This window comes from Oratosquilla oratoria, chromosome 18 (genome assembly GCF_046742065.1).
Source record: "Oratosquilla oratoria isolate Oo_2021 chromosome 18, ASM4674206v1, whole genome shotgun sequence".
NCBI lineage: Eukaryota > Metazoa > Arthropoda > Malacostraca > Stomatopoda > Squillidae > Oratosquilla > Oratosquilla oratoria.
This window is the reverse complement of record NC_134794.1, coordinates 52,888,482-52,910,981: the sequence shown is the minus strand read 5'-3', so window position 1 is coordinate 52,910,981 and position 22,500 is coordinate 52,888,482. Positions and strand designations below refer to the sequence as shown.

Genomic DNA, 22,500 nt, shown 5'->3' with positions numbered 1-22,500 from the left:
ATTCCATCTCAACCTCTCCTTAATCAACCTCGACACAAACAACTCCCCTATTTTTTTTTTTGGGGGGGGAGGGGTGGTGCTTAGTCAAGCGGAGAGGGAACTTGGCAAACTTTCAGAAGTCGTTAACCTTTGTACAACCATTCGTCTACTAACGATCATTGGACTTTGGATTTTTCGAAGATACTTTGGGTTTTGGCAAGCCAAAAAACCCGCAACGTATAATACTTCCGTGTGTTAATCGTTTTGCTAAATGTGCGTGTGTTTAAGAAAGGTTACGCTCATGTATGATGTGTTCACGTCGCGATCGCCACCCGTCCCCCGGTCTTCGCCCTACAATGGGTTTCTCGAAATCTAACTCCATCGTAATTAGAGGAATACTGGTATTGGCTCGGTCGACTTGTGGAGTGGATTCTGGCTGTCTCCAGGCGATTTTTTTTATTAAGTACAAGGTCAAATTAACTTTATTCAGTCAAGGGTAAACCCTGAGCTAGTTAAATGCTATTTCGTTTTTTTTTTTTCACTTGAGGTGAGTTAGCAAACTGGGTTCAGCTTGTCTTAACCAGTGGTGTTAGTACTGAATATACTTTTAGCTGATTATGTATAGCACAAGAAGTTTAGGTAGATACAGGTCAGGAATAAACTCGAAACTAGACCCGTGTCCTCTTTTCCAACTTCTTAACACACACACAAACACACGCACACACACACACACACACACACACACACACACACACATATATATATATATATATATATATATATATATATATAAAATCATTCGCACGCTTGCAGCCACCCACATTATACTCATACATTACAGTGTCGTAGTTGACGTCGGATTGAAAAAAAAAAAAAAAAAAAAAAAAAAAAAAAATCCAATTTTTGCAACACTGCCAAGCCCACCGGTTTGGGGTTTACAAAGTTATCAGGTTGCCTCCTCTCTTTTCTCCCTCTCTTTTTTTTAAGCGGCGAAAGTTTGGCTTTTAATTTTTCTCCCCCGCCACAACCTCTATCACCAACACCTCCCCCACCACCACCACCGCCGCTATAATAAGCGAAAAGTTTTCTTCATGAAAAATAACATGAAATGAATAAAATAAATACACAAAAAAATAAATAAGATTTTTTTTTTTATCAACTGCTCATACCTTTGTTAAGCCTCTTTTACAACAGCGTCCCATAGGTCGGAGGCGCTGACTACTGCCTGACTTACCCTACCACCACAAGCACCTCTACCTTCATCTGCAGACTCTACGGTTAGATAACTTAGCTTCGCTTTCTTCTTTTCACCCCCCCCCCCCTCCACCTTCAGAAAGCAACTACCCTCGACGATGGACGTAAAAATCTCTATTTACTTCAATTGGGAAAAAAAAAATCACCTCAAATTTTGGTCAAATGTAAAATCCTTCTTGAAGACTTCGGATTGGACAAACTCCGGCTCCGCTTAAGCCAAAGAATCTTAAACGACCTTCCAATTGCAAGAATGAATAGCAACTAACCGGATGGAATGCCCCCCCCTCCCCTAACCAGCTCCCTCGTTCGCTTCCGCTTCAGGGGCAACATTCCCCCTTCCCCCTCCTCCCCCCTCCGTCTCTCTCCCTCAGGAGCGCCCCCCCCCCTTCCCTTTCCTCTCCCCCTCCCCTCCCCTCTCTCCTTCTGAAGCGTTCGCCCTTCCTCTCTTCCTCCTCCCCCTTTCCCTCTCTTTTGGAGCGCTCCCCCTTCCCTCCTCCCCCCCTCTCTCCTCCTGGAGCGCTCCCCTCCTCTCCTCTCCTCTCCTCCTCCTCCTCCTCCCAAATTCACTTCTAACGACGATGAGTGGGGGGGAGGGGAGGGGGAATGGGCAGTCTCAAGAAGATACCCAACTCATATCCAAGGTTAAGGATGTGGTTTTGGCAAATGAGTGTGTATTCAAGGAAAGGTATATACATTACGAAGAGAATAAACTTGATGATGACCATCAGACAGATGCCTTTCATCGTTTAATGGGAACGTGTTTACATGCAAACTAAACACGCGCAAACACGAGAGTAAACACACAAACACACGCACACGTCCATGCATATTTGCACGCACATACCCACGCCCTTGATTTGCTGGTGTAGTGGTTTATGTCTCGGACTGACAAACTGGGGTACCGTTTTCAAGCCCTTCTCATGTCATCAAAGCTCCCAATAGTACTGTTAGCAGTTACTATTCCCTTTGAGCAAGGTGGATGGATGTGTGGTATAGGGTCTAGGCTCTTATCCTGAAGGGTGCTGTTGATCAGAGTCCAGCACGTAATCCGAGGCCAAGTTGAATTACGTCCAACACACACACACACACACACACACACACACACACACACACACACACACACACACACACACACACACACACACACACACATATGTATATATATATATATATATATATATATATATATATATATATATATATATATATATATATATATATAAGTATTGAAATAGCATTTTGACAAAGCTTGTTTGTATTTTCAAGATATCAAACTATTCCAGATCCATGTTAGAAACCTTGAAAATACAAATAAGAATATCAGCTATCAGAATGCTGTCAATTTCATACTACTTATATAGAGGAAAATCTGCTACCATATTTTCTTATATTATATATATATATATATATATATATATATATATATATATATTTGTGTGTGTATTTCTATATATGATGATACTGATGGTAATGAGAGTAATGATGATAATAATGATAAATAAATAAATACACTACAAGTTATACATTAAAACAACCCAGGTGTTTCTCAGCTTATACTTCCTTTTTTATTTATTTTTATCAGCCCAATTAATTCATATTTACGTGGCCGCTGTGTTGTGGTCTTAATCACGAAATCTCATTTGCAAGATTTGTTTGATCGTTGTCCAGATGCTCCTCGCTAGCAGGTCTGAATCTTCATCCCAGCTACAATACTTTACTTTATTTTATCTATTCTATCCTTACTTATAAGAAAGCTCGCTGGCCAAGGGGTGGTTGTTTGAACCCTGCCGCCAGCGAGTTGGACCAAGGGCATGGGTCATTAAATTCCACGCTACAAAGTCCTCTGTAAGGGGCACCGTCCTCGCCTCCCGAGAGAGGGGAGTTTGTGACAGTAAACCAAATCTGCAACTAATCTTTACTTCTTGATTATCTCTTCTCTTCATCCCAATTCTAATATCTTTATTTATTTTGTTTATTCGTTATGAAATAACTTTAGTTATTATTCCATTTATTCCATTTGTTTCCTTAATTACCTATTCAGTCATTACATGCTCACTACCCCATGGTTATGGATGATACTTTTCGTATAAGCTTGAAGATTTACGACCATACGTGTTTACTGCCGTCACGCGTTGACTCTAGTGGATGCGAACCACCTACCTATGGATTACCCATACGATAGATAAGTAAATAGGTAAATAAAAGAATAAATAAGAATATAGATAACTTGATGAATGCATGAATAAAAACGATAGATAAATTAAAAGATAAATTAACAAACAAACAGATAAATAAACAAGTAATTAGATAAAAATAAATAGGCAAAATTATAAGTATATGAATAAACAAAACCAACTTCAAACCTAGGACCATAATTCAGCTGAATGAGAGTCTGGAATTAGCTTAAGCCGCCCACAATATATGCCTCGTATTGTAAATAGTTTATGATGTTACCTTTAGGCTTCGTATATACATAGGTAAAGAGAAAGATCCGAATAAAATATACATGCACGCGTACACTATATATATATATATATATATATATTTACATATATATATATATATCATATATATATTTTACATATATATATATATATATGTGTGTGTGTATATATATATATATATATATATATATATATATATATATATATACATTTATAAATAACGATAATAGAAATATACATTTTGCCACGAATTTCACTGCCTGTACATAAATACGCGCACACACACACACACAAACACACACACACACACACACACACACACACACACACACACACACACACACACACACACACACACACACACACACACACACACATACACCGTGCTCTCCAACTACTTGCACAAGTACAATGTCCACAAAGAATCCTACGGAAACTTACAACTTTTTGTTACCGGAGATAAGACCTCCAACCACCTCCTCCCCTTCCCCCCCACATTCCTCCCACCCCACCCCCTCCACCCTGGACCACAAATTCTGAGCAAATAAAGTTTGGGGTCCTGACGGCCCAATGTTGAAAGACCGACCTGGAAGGGCGCCCGCGTCGGCGACCAGATAAGCTCATATAAAGACGACACCACACAACAACAAAAATCTCTTTCCAGCCGCAGTGAGAGGACCACGAATCCAGCCGCGAGTCCGCGATTGATGTTACAGGCAGGAAGGCATTTTGGCTTAAAAGTGAAAAGGAGGGTGGATTATTTCTCTTTAGGGTGATGGAGGTGGGTGAGGGGGGGTTGGAGGTGGATGCGGAGTTAGAACAATCTAGACGGATGAAATATTTGACTCCTACTTCTTTACGATTTTATTTTTTCTTTTGTTCCTTTGTAGGTTAAGGTTCAAGAATGGAAGCTTTGTGTGCGTTTATGTGCGTACATATGTACGTGTGTGTACGTGCATGCAGGTCTACGTACGTGTGTGTGTGTGTGTGTGCGTGTGTATGCGCGTTTGCGTGTAAGTCCATGTGTGTGCATTTGCTTCCTTGCTTGCCTCCATGCTTGCGTATGAACTTACAGCTTTTTTCTTAATATACATTACTGAGCATCAGATAGGCAGAAACATACAAAAGGTTCACAGATTCCAGCCCTGAAACCATACAAATCATTGTCAAATGTTTGGCCCGAAGAAACATTTCCGTTTTTCCATTTTCATTTCACTTAATATTGGTTGGCTCTTTCGTAGGATATTTCATACGAAATGGGGTGAAATGTTTTAGTCTACTTAGTATCTAATATTACGTGGTTTTCTAAGAATGGGAATGCGTATATGCACACACAGACACATATTATGTATATCTTTTACATAAACAGTGAGACCACTCATTAACGGACATTAATTAGCTGTGTTTGCGGTGTTTTCGCTGTGTTTTCGGTGTTTTTGGTGCTGTTGTTTTAGTGCGTGCAATCACTATGCCACCCAAAAACACACTCCAAAAACACCGAAAACACAGCGAAAACACCGTAAACACAGCTAATTAACGTCTGTTAATAAGAGGTCTCACTGTACATATATTCTGAGGAGTGAGAACCCTTTTTATGTTTGTTTTTCCCCGCAAGCTCGGGCCATATAAGGAGTGAAATGATTCTCAAATCTTTTATTTCTGAAGAAGCCCTGCTGGGCGAAACGTCAAATATATTGGATCCCATACTCTGCGTTTACCCTCTCTCCTACAGTACATATATTCTATCCATATACCAAGATCTCACTCCCATCCGTTGCATTCTCATCCAACACCTTTTCTCCGTCTTAGCTTCTCGTCGCGGGTCACGTGATGATACAGCTACACAAATACAAATACATACATAAAACTACGTTCCATGTACAGTTGTCTACATTTATAACTGGCACGCCAGTGAAATGCCAGCATATCATGTGGCAAATGTATCTGTACTTAGTCGTGTCATGGTATATATCTCACGATTAAACAATATCACTGTATTTAGTTGTTTCAGGGCATATATCTCACGAATAATAAAATCATCACTATTTGGTTATTTGAGGATACATATATCTCACAATTAAAAACAATTATCAACTCTTCATAGCGTCGTGGGGGTGCATAGAAGCATTCTCACAATAATAATAATGAGAACAATAATTCAAGTTTCATTAAGTGAAAAGCCGCAATCCTACAGTTATTGAACGGTCCTCGTGTCTTCTTATAGATCTCTCGTATAAGCACACTAGGCTAGCATGCTACTTGATTTTGCTACTCTGAATGGAAACGACTTCAGTTACAATATTCTAGACTTCCGTAAGAACATCAACAATGTGTCTAACATTCGTATTTTAGTATAACTTCTTAGATCGTCATTTAGCTTCTCATTATGACGCAAGAATAATTTGTCATTCTGAAAAAAAAAAAAATCGTAACGAAGTCGTTTCTACTCAAACGAAATAGCAAAAACCAAGTAGCATGCTAGCGAAAAATGCCTAGTGTGCCAGAATATTAGGCTCTTGTTTGTGTTACTAGTCCAACGTTTCTACCTGGAGAGCTCTCCGAGAGGTCCCGTGGAGCGTTGCCGAACGCTACGAGGCTGCGAGGTTCGAGTCCCGATTCATTTTGGTGTCCTGAGTTCACTTCATGCACACCTGTGCCCTCCCGGACTCACCGCCTTGATCGACCCCGGAATTGAAGCTTTTGTCCGGTGTCTCGTGCCGTGGCAGACATTGCTCACAAGCCATTAATTGCAGTGAGACTATTTTCCTCCATTGAAAGCAACGCCAGGCGCAGTAAATTCCGGTGAAATCATCGGGGTCGCCATGAAAAATGGGACGCCAGATAACAACGGCAGGATACATGTTTCCGCTGCCTACGCCTCCTCCTCCTCCTCCGCCTCCTCCTACTCCGTCGGAGCCTCCTCCTCTTTCTCTACCTTCTCCTTCTCCTCTTCCTTCTCCTCCTCCTCCGAAACTTTTCTTCTTCCCCTCCAACATCGCCTCTTCCTCTTCTTGTTCCTCCACCTCTTCCTCTTTCGCCTACTACTCCACTACCGCTTCCTACATCGCCTCTTCCTCCAAAGATTCTTCCTCTTCCTCCATCTCCGCCTACTACTCCACTGCCGCCTCTTCCTCCTCCCCCTCCTCCAACGCTGATACCACCACCGACAGCATCATCACAACCACCACCATAATCACGTCCATCACCACCTAGATCATCACCTTCATCATCCTTTATTACAGTCACCATCACCGTTCCTACCATCATCATAAACACCACCACTATGTGACAATTGGTCACATACGAGGCCAACCCGGAGGACGGTGACAAGGTCAGCTGTCTAGATGAAAATTATGGCGAGGTCAGGTACGCGGTCAGCCCGGGTGTCATTAGCGCAGTCAGGTCTAGAACAAGGTCGGGTCACGGTGGGAGGTATGCGGTCCCCAGGCCAAGTCACATACAAGCCTGAGGTAAACAGCAGGGTTAATGATCTACTGTATATAAAATGTACAATAACCTAATCACTCTGATTTTGTATGCGCAGAATAAATTTAATCTCCTAAAAACAATAAGGTCGAACATTAATACTCCCATATGGATGACGGATGGGCTGAAAATTTAAATCAGAATAAAAAGTGGGCTTTACGCGAGAATAAAAAAATCTGGGAAATACACCTTAGATCTAAGTATAACGATATGGCTAAACTGGTTTTAAAAAAGGCGCAATCGAAACGTAACTACGAAAAGGAGAGTCATATATATATATATATATATATATATATATATATATATATATGTGTGTGTGTGTGTATATATATGTATATATGTATATGTATACATATATATAAATACATATATATATTTATATATATACACACATACATATATACATATATATATATACACACATACATATATACATATATATATATATAATATAAACACATATATTTATATACATATATATATATAAATATATACATGCATATGAATATATATATATACATATATATAAATATATATATACATATATATATAATATATACATGCACACACACACACACACATATATAAACACATATATTTATATACATATATATATATAAATATATACATGCATATGAATATATATATATACATATATATAAATATATATATACATATATACACATATACCAAAGACTTTTTCCTCCTACATGGGGTGTAGCCAAAAAGAAAATGGCATGGAAACTACTCCCACCCATTCCATTTCCTATATATTCCACTACCCTCCACCCTCCTCCCTCCCTCTTATCTTGGTACCTCCTGCATGAAGGGTCATCCCTGCATCCTGTCCACTGCCCTGGATCAGAAGCAGTGTCGCAAGACACAGCACATCCACAGCAAGGCCGCTTCATAAATTCGGCGACCCCCCCTCTCCGTCCCCTCATGCAGAAAAGGAGAAGACGGGGAGAAATCCCTTCGGGCTGCGTCAAATTTTTTTCTCATACATACTTCCTCACCACCCATCCCCCACCCATTCCCCCTCATGCATCACAGCATCATCTATACACAACCCCTCTCCATTCACCCCTATATTCTGTCCTCTCCCGTCATTCCTCCACAGACATTCCTCTCTTTTGTAATGCCCCTTTCACCCCATCCATCCATCTCATCCTAGGACGCCCCCCTCATATTCACTTCCTCCACCTCTGCCTACCACACTTCTTTTACTAATCTTTCTTCACTTATTCTTTCCATGTGTCCAAACATATATATATATATATATATATATATATATATATATATATATATATATATATATATATATATATATATATATATAACAATAAAGTAATGTCGTAACACATTCGTAAAGATTCAACACAACCCCACTGAGAAGAAATGAAATAAATGAATTCCATATATTTCGATCACGGACTGTGATCCTCTTCAGTGGAATACTTTCTGTATTCCACTGAAGAGGATCACAGTCCGTGATCGAAATATATGGATATAATTTATTTCATTTCTTCTTATCCAACATAGTGGGTTTTTGTTGAATATATATATATATATATATATATATATATATATATATATATATATATAAACACATATATATATATATAATTTTCATGAAGGAACTATAGATACATATAAGCTTCTCAGGAGACAAGGACACCACGCACTCCCTTTCGCCAGTAACCTAAGTTCTTAGGCTTTTCGCAATGGTTAAGTCCGGGAGGAAGAGGAGGAGGATGAAGGATAGGGAAGGGAGATATTTACAGGAGCTCTTAAGGACCGTTGGGAAACGCTGTAAGGCCGCGGTTTTCCAGTCAGTGAAACTCGAGTCAACAGTTATCACCGTCGTCGTCGTCGTCGTCGTCGTCGTCGTCGTCATAAAGTCACCGAAACTAAAGTCAACAATCGTCACCATCATCATCAAGCCCAACAAACTAAGAGAAAAGTCTTGCCTGCAAGAGGTAGACGAAGCAGAGCCATTTGCTGAGTGGGGGGAGAAACCTTTGGGAAAATATTAACATACAAAAGAAAAACACATCTCGAGTTTATATTCTTGGTAAACAGATACTTTTACCTCAGAGAGAGGGAGAATGAGAGAGAGAAAAAAAGAGAGGGGGAGAGAGCGAGTGTGTGTGTGTGTGTGTGTGTGTGTGTGTGTGTGTGTGTGTGTGTGTGTGTGTGTGTGTGTGTGTGTGTGTGTGTGTTTGTGTGTGCGCCCGCGCACGTTAAATTGGATTAGAGGCAATATGGTCAGACCATAAAAATATGAATAGAATGTTTTGTGGACTTTATATTTTGTTGTATTTAACGTGAATGACAGGAAAACAACTGAGAAACGAAGAATCCTAATTAAAAAAAAATACTTTCCGTTGACCAAAAAATAAATAGAAAATAAATAAATGAATAGAAATAACACTCGATTAATGTTGAACAAAGGATATGGGATCACACAAAGGAACATCGTGTTGTCGACCTTTATAACACAATGACCTTTGTAAAAAAAAAAAAAAACTTATTTTGGCTAACGTCAAACGGTGCTTAAAGGTGGCGACACACTAGGGTAGCATGCTACTCGCTTTTGTTACTTCGTTTGAGTAGAAACTACTTAGGTTGCGATATTCTAGACTTTCATAAGAACGTCTCAATAATGTGTCTAACATTTGGATTTTAGGTTGAACTTCTCTTAGTTCGGCATTCAGTTTCTCAATATATGACGCAAAGAATAACTTGAAAATTGGAAATTCGAAAAAAAAAAAATCGTAACCGAAGTAGTTTCTACTCAAACGAATTAGAAAAAGCAAATAGCATGCTAGTAGGAAATCAAAATATATTGAAATAAATGAAGTCAAAATATATTGAAACCTTTATCAACGTTATTACTGCAAACTTTTTATAAGTTTGCAGTAATAACGTTGATAAAGGTTTCAATATATTTTTATTTCATTTATTTCAATATATTTTGATTTCCTACTAGCATGCTATTTGCTTTTTCTAATTCGTTTGAGTAGAAACTACTTCGGTTACAATTTTTTTTTTCGATTTTTCTTAATTCTCACTCTGGTGATAATATTGTTTTAATTATAAAGAAATATGAGCATATGAATGGAGGAGACTACAAGAGACCATAAGGCCTACACTAGGCAGTTCCACGTCCCTTTTCACTTGTCATCCTTATCCATAATACTATTTAATTTCAAAACAATTGTTTCAACGTTCACTAGATGGTTACTAAGTCTATTCCATTCGTTAACCACATTTGTTAATCCGGTTCTTGTCTATTTCCTTCTTAAACTTAAATTTGTCCAACTTAAATCCATTACCACGAGTCCTGCATCAAAATGGGCAGTATATTTTTCTCGAGTTTTTCTTTTATTTTAAAATGGTGTCAGTCTATTTTCTTCTTAAACTTAAATTTGTCCAACTTAAATCCATTACTACGAGTCAAAATGGGCAGTAAATTTTTCTCGAGTTTTTCTTTTATTTTAAAATGGTGTCAGTCTATTTTCTTCTTAAACTTAAATTTGTCCAACTTAAATCCATTACTACGAGTCAAAATGGGCAGTAAATTATTCTCAAGTTTTTCTTTTATTTTAAAATGGTGTCAGAGTCAATCCACACTTGCAGACAAACGCCAGGCAAGTCCCAAGCGCTTGCAAGAAGTGCAAATACTTCTCGCGAGACGCACAATCGCATAAAAGATAAAAAAACAAAAAAACAAAAGAAAATATAAAAGACGAGGTCTTCCCAACTCAGACAGAAAATATTAAACATACAGACACGCACATATCTCATCAGCCATCTCCACGCTCCAAAATAATATACATGAGAGAAAGAGAGAAAACGGGTCAACACCTCTTTCCGTAACTAGGTCGACATGACGTCATGCAGATGCATGAGCAAAACACGACCAAACATAACCAAAAACAATACCTAAAGAAAACACCATCAAGGGAGGATACAAGGACAAACAAACAAGCAAAACACAAGGATGAATGTACGGTAGTAAGCAGTAAGAAAACAAAAAATAAACAAACACAAACTTGAGAGAGAAAAAAGAAAGAAATTAGGAGAACGAAAGTCGACAAACTGCGAGTTTCCAAGCTGCTCACCGTCGTGCCATACCAACGCCACCCCCTCCCCCCAACCACCTCCTCTCCTCTCACTGAATAAACGATTTGAGCGCGTGAGAAATGACGCGCGGACACTCACGCGCCGTATACTCACGACGCACATTGAATAAATGAATAACTAAGAAGCTCTGTTCTAATTCTGGCCTGTGGTGGTTTAGAGGATGTGGTGGGACAAGTGGAGAATATGTGGTCGTGAGTTGGGACCACAACACTTGGGGTACGGTGTCAAGTACAAGGGAAAAGAGAAATGGGTTGTTTGTGTAAATGCACGTCTTCCACGAACATTAAAATATATATGGGGACGAGTATAAACGGATGACGCTTACACACATACACACACATACGCGCACAAACACATACATACATACACAAGCGATCTGAGCTCTGAGTATTTAATTTAAACCATGCACGCGTACACACATGCACATACACATACATACAAGCCACGCATGCGCACATGCACACATGCAAGATCTGTCTTGGCCATGTTCCAGGGAGATAGAGTAGAGGCTGATAGCCTCGAGGGTTCAAAGTCCGTCCATTGGCCTTTAAACCTTGAGACAAGATCATTTCATCTGAAATCATTTCCGGTGTGTAAAGAGCCTATGTCCATTGTAACTCTATACCAAGTTCGCAAATACATACATACATAAATACACACATACCCATACACAAATACACACATATACATACTCGTATATACACATTGCCCCAACTGTGGTTTTCACGTGATCGACAAATGTAGTACTACATTCTTCATCAGTACTTATATACACGCATACATGTGCACATACATATATACATACATATGTTATATAAATACACCAAAAGGCTCCTTTTATCTTAGCTCCTCGTGAATAAAGGGTAATCCCTGACTTCCGCCCACGGCTTGGGTTAGAGGCAATGCAGCTAGTCACAGTCCACATTCGTACCTTCTCTAAGAGCAATGTCCAAAAATTATATGTGCATCTTTTGTTTGGAAACAGAGTCCCAACTGGTTCTTCTGTAGACAAGATCTCGAAAACACTTTGAAGAACTCGAAATATTCAATCAAAGGTAACCCTTACTCGAAGACATCTTGAAGAACTCGAGATATTCAATCAAAGGTAACACTAACTCGAAGACATCTTGAAGAACTGGAAATACTCGACCAAAGGTAACACTTACTCAAAGACATCTTGAAGAACTGGAAATACTTGACCAAAGGTAACACTAACTCGAAGACATCTTGAAGAACTGGAAATACTCAACCAAAGGTAACAATAACTCAAAGATATCTTGAAGAACTCGAAATATTCGACCAAAAGGTAACATTAACTCGAAGACACCTTGAAGAACTCAAGAACCTCTTCAAGAAGAACTCGAAATACTCAACCAAGGGTAACACTAACTCGAAGACATCTTGAACTCAAGCTCTCCTTCAAGAAGAAAAAACTAAAAATATTCAATCACGGGTAACACTATCTGGAAGACATCTTGAAGAACTCGAGAACCCCTTCAAGAAAAATCGAAATAATCAAGAGTAACACTCACCGATGACTGTTTGTGCGTTGTCCCTGAGGGTGAAGGCGGAGAGGACGACCGGCTGCCCCACGCCCTCCTCGTTCCTCGCTCTCACCTCGAGGGCGAACTCCCGGCCAGGCCCGAGGCCGTCCACTCTGTCAACAAACGAAAGGTCAGGCAAGGTCACATCAGGGCGGGTCCACTGAAAACATGAGAAAGAAGGAAAGGAAGAGGGAGGAAGGAGGAGGAGGGGAGGGAGAGTCCAAACGAGCTAAGAAAGAGGGAGGAGAGGAAGCAAGGAGGAAGTGAGGAGGGTGAGGACGAAGGTAAGGATGAAGATGAAGTGGATGAGGATGAGAGGAAGAGGATGAGGATTAGGATCAGGGTGTGAAAGAGGATAGGAGGAAGATAAAGACGAGGAGGACGACCAGGGCGGAGAAGAAGGAAGAGGAGGTAGACTAGAAGGCAAAGGAGGATAACAAGGAGGAAGAAGAGAAAAATAGAGGAGAAAGAAGAAGAGTGTGGATGGATGATTTATTCATTTGCTTGAGGTTAGCAATGTACCAATGCACAAAGAATATAGAAACCCATTATTGATTAGGTAGAATTTCAAACAGGTTTCTCATTTTATTAGTATTATAACCACATTCATATCTCTGTAACGCTGACATACACACACACACACACACACACACACACACACACACACACACACACACACACACACACACATACACACAAGCTGTTAGCCAGTAAGGTGATATTTCAGTGGTCCCTCAGAAATATACACACTACACATTTTTTATTATTATTGATAATGATAATAATAATAATAATAATAACAATAATGATAATAATAATAATAATAACAATAATAATAATAATAATAAACTAATAATAATTAATCATCATCATTATTATTATTATTATTATTATGTCCTTTTTTCTATTCCGACCTCACTGTGGAACAAAAGGTCACCTATCGACATGCTATTCACTACAATTCGCATCATACCCCAATAACAATACAATGACTTAAGACCAAGACCAACTGCTCTCGTCTATTAAAAGAAAGACGACTCGAGTGTCCGATCTTCATTTGTTCATGCGCGCTGGTGGCTGAATCGGAAGCGTGCTGGTCTCGCATTCCCTTAGTTGTGGGTTCGAGTTCCATACTTGTCCCTAATTCCCAGCAGTGACTGTTATTTACCTGCCTCAAGACCCCTAAGCGCATAGGGCAAAAGTTCTTGATCAGCTACTCAGCTCCTCCTGGCGTAGTAGGCTCCTCACACTTCACCAGTGGCTTTTTCAATATCTTCAGTCACATGTCCAGTGTATATTGAACTGCACTGCACGATTTCATTCACATGAGGTTATGGATGGGGACTGTAGGGTGGGGGGTTGCGTGGGAAGGGGGTTGGGGATAGAGTTTGATGGGGTGGGCTTTTTAGAGGTAGGGATGGGGTGGGGAATGAAGGGGTAGGAGTTGTTGAGGTGACGTCAATGTAGGGGATTTAGGGGGGAGGGGGTTTAGGTTGAGGAGTTTTTGGAGATGGGGTCAAGGGGTTTTTAGGGGTGGGGTTGAGGGGGTTTTAGGGTGGGGTGAGGGGTTTTGGGGTGGGGTTGAGACGGTTTTGGGGTGGGGTTGAGACGGTTTTGGGGGTAGGGTTGAGGAGGTTTTGGGGGTTGTGGGATGGGTGCAGAGTTCAAGGGTGTGGGGGTTGTTGGGGGACGTCAATGTGGGAGGTTCTAGGGGGTTAACACATAGTTCACAACCCTCGTACATTTCCTCCATCACAGATACTTTTTTTGGTAAATCTTTGACCAAGACTTGGTGAGAAGCAAGTCGATTAGTCATCTCTCCAATAGAGTGACATACCGAGCTTCATTTTGGTCAACTGCTAACGATTCTGTTACCCTGAGGGCACGGGGGGGGGGGATTAAACCTCAGGGGTGAACGGGATGTCGAGCGATCGAGACCCCTTAATCCCCTGAGGTTGAACATGGGATGATTAAAATCGTCTGGCGACAAACAAGAGTGGCGTCACCGTGCTGAGTTTCTGGAGTTTCTATAGACCCTTTTGGAAGAGCCCCGTCGACCCGTTCATGGTCGAAAAAATTTCGGGAAGAATTGACAGAAGTTCTTGAAGCCATTCCCGAGAGTTTGAGGAGAGTTGAATCGAACTAAGGTGAATACAGGGCGATTAAATCCGAGTGATACTTGAAGTCGAGAACAAAATCCCTATTTTAGTGTCGATATGGCTCTGTTACTAATACCTTGATGTTTACTTTAATAGTCTGTGCGCTTCAAGGAGTCCGTTCAGGATGTGGCATACGTCTTCATCCATTCTGCCAAATCAACCATAGTTCATGCCTCTCTTTTATTTCCTATCTATGTGCTATATTTTTTTATATTCTGTATAAAAAAGGAAACTGTCTAGTACAATGAGTATAGTTTTTAGAACTATGAAAACGACTTGAATAAATTCTATGACATTTGGCAAAAACGCTTCTTCCCCATTCTGCCACGCCGAGGCGTCACTGGGTGAAAGGTGATAGTGACGGTCCAATAATTCACTGGTGACCAAAAAAATTATCTCCCCCCCCCAAAAAAACACAAAAAAAACTGTGTCTTGTATGTTTTTGCATGCAGAATCCAAAAATAATGTCAAAATTTTTCCATCACCTACAGTTTTTGTGTTCCATGGTATGTTACATTATGTGTGTTATGTGGGATAAATTTCAATCAAGCGGTTGGCAACACTGCGTGAGATTATTATACATTTGGCAGTACTGTGTTTGAAGTGCTGGTGTAAGGTGTAGTGCGCATTTGTGTGGCAACAAGTTTGTGAAATTGAGCAGTAACGTAACCACCATTCACCTTCACAATACCAAGAAACTGTATAAACCACCCAGACAATTTTTGCTTTATTTGCAGTGTACTGACATTCAAGTCACAAAGACGGTGTTTCACACCATTGATTAAAAAGTGTTATGAACATTACTTTGGCTGCTAAGTGGGGGGCCAGGACAAAAGCTGGGCCCTATATGTGTGTTGTGTAACGTGTGTCAGGCTTCTCATTGCATGGGTGAAAAGTTTACGCCATATGCCTTTTGCCATCCCTATAGTTTGGAGAGAACCAAGAGATCATATTTCATATTGCTACTTGTGCGTTGCAAATATAAAATATATAACATCAACATCCAAGTATATTGTGAAATATCCTAATTTATCATCTGCTATGAGACCAGTACATCACAGTCAAGACTTTCCCGTACCTGACCCTCCAATACAAATGGAACTAAGTGATGAGTCAAGTGAGGTTATGGAACAAGAAGAAGATATGCACTTTCATCCAATCTGTTCTTCAGGTGAACCACATTTTTTGAGTCAGGGAGATCTAAATGATCATGTGCGGAATTTAAACTTGTCATAAAAGCAATCTGAACTTCTTGTTTTCAGGTTAAAGGGTTGGAATCTTCTAAAGAAAGAACCTATAGTTTTTATCGTAAGCGACATTGTAGTTTTGAAAAAAAAAATTCACCTGAGGATGGTGTGGTGATTTACAACGATGTATATTCTGTTATGGAGGAACTTAAACATAAATATGACAGGAATGAGTGATGCTTGTTTATTGACTGTTCAAAAGTGAACCTGAGAGATGCTTTGTTCCACAATGGAATGAAGTTTCCTTTTATTCCTCTGGCCTATGCAGTTAACATAAAGAAAATGTATGAGAATATGAAGCTTCTATTGAAAAAAATTATATAAAGAAAATAAATGGAATATCTGTGGTGACCTAAAGGCTGTGGTATTTATACTTGGAATACAGCTGGGTTACACAAGGTTTTGTTGTTTTCTCTGTGACTGGGATAGTCGGGATGAGAAAATTCATTATGAAAAGAATGTATGGCCGAAGCGATCTCTGACCACACGAGAGAAGAATGTTGTCAATCCTCCTCTTGTTCATTCAGAGAAATTTATTTGCCTCTTTTGTTAGGGTTAATGAAATTTTTTTTTTTAAGGTATGAATAAAACTGGCAATGGATTCATATATTTGAAAAATAAATGTGCACCCCACACCAATATTGAAATGCCCCCATGTTTCACTGTTGGCTGCAGTTTTTTTAAATCAAACTCTTGACTACAGAGTCTTCAGACCCTCTTTTCCAGTGTCAGAAAATAATGCGAATCGTGACTCATCAGAGAAAATGACAATGCTCCAAAAGGCCACAGGTCTCTCCACCATCTCAACAGCCCAATTCTTTCTGCGCTTGATATTGGCTGAACGAAGGAATTGTTTCCTTCTTGCAGCTCTGCCATAGTAACCCAGCTTGTGGAGATACCTGACAGCTGTTCTGCGACTGACATCAGCTTGTGTTGCTATGTCAGAGGCCTTGCAACGTGGATCCTCTTCGACATTTCTTTTGACAAGACGCAAGGTTCTTTCTGAGGACCCGGGACGACCTGAATGAGGTTTTATGCCCTTCTTACCCTCTCTGGCGAATTGTACGATCACTCTATTAACAGTACAAAGGGGGTATTGACAGATTTTCAGATATTTTGCGTTGACTAAGTCCACCTTTATGTTGACCCACAATACGACCTTGCTGAAATTCAGATAGGTCTACTACTCCTTTTGTTTGTGGCATGCTTGATTAATCTTGTATGTAATCTGAAACATAAATCTAGGTAAATATAACATATAAGGTAGATTTGAATAACTTTCGCATTAAATAAGATCAGAAATGCATTTTTCTTGGTGTCTATTCAATTCTGTCATACCTGTATATATATATATATATATATATATATATATATATATATATATATATATATATATATACACACACACACACACAAGTATATATATATATATATATATATATATATATATATATATATATATATATATCTGTGTGTGTGTGTGTGTGTGTGTGTGTGTGATTCACGTGTTCGATTCGTGATCGACTATTTCTCTTCCGGAAGAGAGCTCAGAGTTCATATGACCGATGTATGGGTAATGCTGTCACCTTACACACACACACACACACACACACACACACACACACACACACACACACACACACACACACACACAACTCCACGCCCACGAGAGTTGGAGTAACAACCCGGAGCGCAGCGATTCTGAAATTATTTCAGCCTTGGGCGGGATTCAAACCCGGACCCCCGTAGTGGCAGCCGGGAACTCTACCAATTGCACCACGATGTTGTGTTGTGTTTGTGTGTTGTGTGTGTGTGTGTGTGTGCATACGTATATATATACACATTATGTTTTCAGCACAATCTAATTTTTTTGGAAAGAATTCACACATACAAATGCACAGAAGATTTTTCAGGAATGTATGTTTCTGAGCTTTAACTTCCATGTTTTCTGTGGGTTTACAGACATAAAGTTTGACACTACACTGCCTATGGTACTTAGTCGAGATGAGTTTCCAAGTGCCTGCAAACAAGGAAACGTAAATATGACGATTTGCAACCCGGCTAGAAAAAATATATATATAGTTTTCCATTGTTTGTATATGCGTGTGCCTGTGAGCAATGCATTTGCCTATCCACTTTTTTCTTCCTTTCTTGTTATTTTTTATGTTATTTTCTCTTCTCTTTTTTTCTCTTCCACACTTTCTTTTTTCCTTTTTCTTCTTTTCCCTTTTTTCCTTCTCCCTTTCTTTTCCTCTTTTCTTCTCCACCTTTTTCTTTTATCTTTTCTTTTTTCTTCATTGTTTTTCTTCTTTTCTTTTTCTGTTTTCTTCTTTTCTTCTGCTCCTCTTCCTTACTTATCTCTCCTTCCTCCTGTTCCTCTAACCACCAAACGCGTTGCCCAGTCTTGTACAAGCTGCCTCGAAGGTCTTCCAGCCCGACTCCATGTCTTCATGTTACCTGATTCCCTTTCCAGTCGCCCCGAAGAAGGATCCAATTGATCTCCAATGCAGTTACGGGCAAGAAGGGGAAGATGTTGAAAACTTTGAAACATTCTATTTCAGATCTGTTCTGGATATTTGGGTACGTGAACTCCTGTACCTCGAAGGATGACATGACAGTAAAAAGAGGGGAAAGGAAGAATTAATGAAGCTAGAAAGGCAATGGAATAGAATGTTAGATTCCCACGTGACTGATGGTAAGGGTCTGCGTTTGTGTGATAGCTGGACTGACGGACTGACAGACAGATGGACGGATGAGAGCATGCGTGTACGCATGCTTGCACGCACGCACACACGTACATACACACGGATGGGGTAGCAAAAGAAGAGGCAGAGGTTGACAGAAATATTATATCGACAAAGACATACAGACACACTTACAAAGAGAAGAAATAGAAAAAGACAAAGATAGAGGCAGATAAAGACGGGGGCATTGGCAGACAGACAGACAAGCAAAACATAGACACACCGCAATAGAGAAAAGCAAAGAGAAGAAGAGTCAATCTGGAAAGCAGGAGCGTGATGGAAATGAAGGTGAACGTAGTGAAAACAAGGGGAGAAGCTGTTGGGGGTGGGGGAGCTGCTTAGAAATCTACTGGGAAAGCTTCTGAGGGAGCTGTTACCATCTGCTAGAGAAGGTTCTGGGGGAGTTTCTGGGGAGAGTCTGCGGGAGTTTTGAAGCAGCTTTTTGGAAGGTTCTGGGGAAGCGTCTAGGGGATCTTTTGGAAAGATTCTGGGGAAGTTTAATGAGAGCTTTTATAAAAGGTTCTGGGGAGGTTTTTGGGAGCTTCTGGGGAGCTTTAGGGGAAGCTTTTGAGGAGGCTCTGGGGAACATTGAGTAAGTTCTGGGGGAGGTTCTGTGGGGGAAATAGTGGTGGCACCGAGTGGTTGGGGGAAGGAGTTATGATTGGGAATAAAGTTGGTATAACTGACGTTAATAAGAACATAAGAATATAAGAATGAAGGAGTCTGCAGGAGACAAAAAAGCCTAAACTAGGCAGTCCCAAGTCCAATACCTCCTATCATCCCCATACATAAAGTTATCTAACCTCATTATACAACGAATTCACTTCGATAACGTTCTGCAGTTACAACGAGATCTTTGCTAAAACAGAGGTTAAAGACTGGAGACAAAGAATCGCTGAGGGCGTGGAGATGCGGCACAGACTCTCGTGGAACGGGAGGAGAAACATTGGAGACTTTTTAAAGCAGATAGGAAGGACTGGAGACAGAGGTTACCGAGTGGATGGAGATAAGGTACTGGAGACAGACGTTCATGAGTGCGTGGAGTTCTGGGTACACACTCGAAGGCAAGTAACAGGGGACAATGTGATGATGGGTACTGGCAACAGTAGTGGTAGTTAGTGTGTTGTAAACTCTCCCAGTTTACCGTGGACACACCCGTGGGGGTCTCCTGGGTGATAATGTCTCGACAAGGCCTTGGTACACCTGGACTGGTATTCAAAGGGTGGTGCATGCGTGTTTATAGTAGAAATGTGTTAGAATTGCTTTGTATGTGTATATATGTGTATGCATTTGTGTGTGTGCGTGCGTACGTGTGTGTGTGTGTGTGTGTGTGTGTGTGTGTGTGTGTGTGTGTGTACTATCTGATTAAGACATCAGTCAAAGACGATAGGGTGCAAATGTAAGCACGCATGAAGCCAAACTAATGACACCCATTCTTGTCTTTGTCCCCGGGATTTGAACTCTGATCTCGTGCGTGAAACGAGCGCGGAGCCACTGAGCCACCCGGATCCCCTTATGCCGGTGGTGGTGGTGGTAGCAGTTGTACTAATAATCGATAATATTAAGAATAGATGCATTACCCTGGTGGGATTCTACCCTTTATAGAGAAAAAAAAAAACGCATTTGGCGCCATGGAATATTTCATATTAAGAACATAAGAATGAAGGACACTGCCCGACACCATAAGGCCTACACTTGATAGTTCCATGTCCATTACAACCTATCATACCCATCCATAATGTTATTTAACTTTCTCCTCTAGAAATAACCAATTGCCTGTCACGTTCCATCGACGGCCTTGAAACGCCATCCACTTCCTTCCTCAGCCAGTCTGACAAGACCAGCAGCCATTCATCACCGATGTGTTCCACCAATTTGTCCATAAATTTTACTCTCCGCCTTTCTCTCGCTCTGGTCCTCTCTTGTTTCTAGTCCATGCCCTCTCAGTATATGTCCCACGAATTCTAATTGTCTCTTCCTGATACATTTGATCAGTGGTGTTTCCACTCCAGCTCTTCTCAGGACAATTTCGTTACCCATTCAGCCGTTCCAAGGGATTCTAAGCATTCTTCAAAGGAACCACATCTCCACCGCTTCGAGTCTCCTTATCATGTTCTCCTTCTTCATCGCCCGTGCCTCACAACCATACATTAATGCTGACCATACATAAAACTTGAGAACTCGTTGTCTTAATTCCTTATTCATCCAGTATATTTTCTTAAGTTTGCGAATGATGTTTTGGCTGCCCCTATTCTCGTTGTCTTTTTCACAATCTCAGTTTTCTGTAATAATACTTCCTAGGTATTCAAAATGTTCTACTTGTTTCATTCTTTGTTCTCGATTGATTATTCTTACTCTCAATCTCTTTTCTTTTCGTTATTCCCATCACTTCTTTCTTTTTGAAGTTTATCTTTAGTCCTCGTCTTTCACATTCTTCGTCTTAAGTATCAATCCTTGCAATCTTGTCTCAAAATCTGCAAATATGACTGTATCGTCCGCATAATGTATGTTGTTCTCATTTCTTCAACCGATTCGAATGGCTTCCAGATCTTCCATCTGCTCCATGCATTTTTGACCGTAGAGCGAAAACAGGTCAGGTGACAGTAGTCGGCCTATGTCGCACTCCTCGTAATATCTCTACCCATTGTGTCTTGACATTACCTATTTTCAGCATTGTGGCTACCCCCCGAGTAATGGGGAAAAAGCCTTTGGTATATGTATGTATGCATTTTCATCGTTGGTTTTTGGTCCCAGTACTAGTTGGATATTATTCTTACGTCTTTGCCATCTAATCCCATGACTTTTAACATATCTTGTTCTCATGTCTAAACATATCAAAGGCTTTTTCGGAATCTACGAAGCACATATAAAGGCCTTTCTACATCTCAAATGTTCTTTCTGTTACCATTCTGAAAGCAAATCTTGCGTTGACAGTCCCTTTCCCTGTGCTGAACCCATCTTATCCTTCCGCTACACAGTTATCAATCTTTTTCCTTATTCTCTTTCATATAATACTATGAACTGTTTTACCACATGGATAATAGGTCTTCCAATCATTAAACACTATTGGTACACTAGTTCTTGCCTATTACCTTCATAAACCTAAATTTGCCCGATTTAAATCCATTACGAGTCCCGTCCTGCTCTCAGGCAGATTCATTCTCTTTTGGGAGAACACAGCAAGAGGTTAAGGGTAGACGACGTGGAGGCACAAGATCGCGAAGAGTCTGCCAGGAGGATCAAGAAGATCCCTCTGGAGCTTGAAACCCACCGAGAAGCTAATTAAAGCAGAGATGAAAAATGGACAGTGTAGATTTAGATGCGAGAAGTCATTATAGCTGCGATCGGGGACGAGGAGAAGCAGGAGATGAAATAGAAAGCGGAAAAAAAGAAAAAGAATAAAAATGAAATAAAGTAATAAAACAAGAAAAAAGACAAGAAAAAAAGGAAAGAAAAAGATGAGGAAAGAGAAGAACAAGAGTAAAATGAAAAGA

The 22,500-nt window shown here is 40.1% G+C and overlaps 1 protein-coding gene across 1 annotated transcript in view; it reads right to left on the bottom strand.

Annotated features, from left to right (window-relative positions):
• Nucleotides 1-22,500, bottom strand: part of LOC143035216 (contactin-6-like) — a 503,111-nt gene that overhangs the window by 37,041 nt on the left and 443,570 nt on the right. The window contains exon 13 of the mRNA XM_076201952.1: nt 12,845-12,969. Coding sequence (XP_076058067.1) covers nt 12,845-12,969 — 125 coding nt within the window. The remainder of the gene's footprint in view (nt 1-12,844; nt 12,970-22,500) is intronic.